At 36.9% G+C, this 1,476-nt stretch overlaps 1 protein-coding gene across 1 annotated transcript; it reads right to left on the bottom strand.

The window, feature by feature from the left end:
* Positions 1-763: 763 nt before the first annotated feature.
* LOC111381625 (uncharacterized mitochondrial protein AtMg00300-like) lies at positions 764-1,174 on the bottom strand. The gene has a single exon (XM_023005423.1). The coding sequence runs from the start codon at positions 1,172-1,174 to the stop codon at positions 764-766; it is 411 nt and encodes a 136-aa protein (XP_022861191.1).
* Between the last annotated feature and the right edge of the window lie 302 nt (positions 1,175-1,476).

Below are 1,476 nucleotides of genomic sequence, written 5' to 3' on the forward strand. Positions count from 1 at the left end.
AATCAGACACATCAACCCCTTCAGATTCACCTTGACCCTCTATGTATTCAGGGGTCATGTGATGTTCAACATGCAGCCTATTAGCTTCATCATCTTCATTTTCATGAACTTCTGTGGGATTTCTTTTACTAAGGCAGGGCATATCAGATTCATTAAAAGTCACATTTCTACTTGTCAACATCCTGAAGCCATTATTTTCTTTCACCCAAAGCTTGTATCCTTTCACTCCTTCAGGATAACCTATGAGAACACATTTCTGGGATCTAGGCTCTAATTTTCCCACATTTTGATGGGAATATGCCGCACAACCAAAGGTCCTTAAGGGGATATAATTTGGTAATCTTCCTGTCCACATCTCCTCAGGTGTTTTTCCATCTAAGGCACGAGATGAGGTCCTGTTTATGATAGATACAGCTGTCGCAACAGCCTCTCCCCACAATACTTTTGGGACACTTGAGCTAATCATCATGCACCTTACCTTTTCTAAAATTGTTTTATTCATTCTCTTAGCTACTCCGTTCTATTGTGGGGGATATGAGGTACTGTTTTATGCCTTAAAATACCATCAGTTTCATACAATTTGTCAAAATCAGAATTACAAAATTCTTAGCCATTATCTGTCCTTAAAATTTTAATCTTTTTACTCATTTGATTTTCAATTAAAATATTCCAAGCTTTAAATTTTTCAAAGGTATTTGATTTTTGCTTTAAAAGAAAAACCCACACTTTTCTTGAGAAATCATCAATTAAGGACAAAAAATATCTAGTTCCCTCTTGAGAGGGAATAGATGATGGGCCCCCACAAATCAGAATGGATGTACTCAAGAATAGATGAAGTGCTGTGTTTCCCAGTATTAAAATGCAATCTATGCTGTTTACCTAAGGTATAGCATTCACAGAAGGGAACTTTAGAAATGATGTCTCTACCAAAAACCCCTTTCTTACTTATGATATGCAGGCCTTTCTCACTTACATGGGGTAATTTATTGTGCCATTTCAGAGTTGCATCACTTTCTATATTAGAGGATTCTGCAATGTGACTTAAGTTACTGGCCCTAGTGACATATGTTTCAGTTCTTTTTATGCCTCTGAAGATAATTAAGGAACCCTTAATTATTTTCAGATGACCATCTCCAAACCTGCCTTGCAGGCCTATGTCATCTAGATTACCCATGGAAATCAAATTTTTTGTTTAAGTCAGGGACATACCTTACCTTTTCTAAGGTAAAGGTATATCAATTTTCAAATCTTAAAGTCACACTGCCTATCCCTTTAACCTTGCAGGCCACATTATTACCCATGACCACCTTTCCCCCTTCAAGGTCTTTAAAGTCTTCTAACCATGTTCTTTTAGAGGTCATATGAAAAGTACAACCTGAATCTAATATCCACTCAACTGTCTGATCATTGTTATATGCAAAATTTGCAGTATTCAGATCAGATGTAGGGTCAGTCACTACATAGACATCCACAGGT

Source organism: Olea europaea, unplaced genomic scaffold, assembly GCF_002742605.1.
Source record: "Olea europaea var. sylvestris unplaced genomic scaffold, O_europaea_v1 scaffold2342, whole genome shotgun sequence".
Classification (NCBI taxonomy): domain Eukaryota; kingdom Viridiplantae; phylum Streptophyta; class Magnoliopsida; order Lamiales; family Oleaceae; genus Olea; species Olea europaea.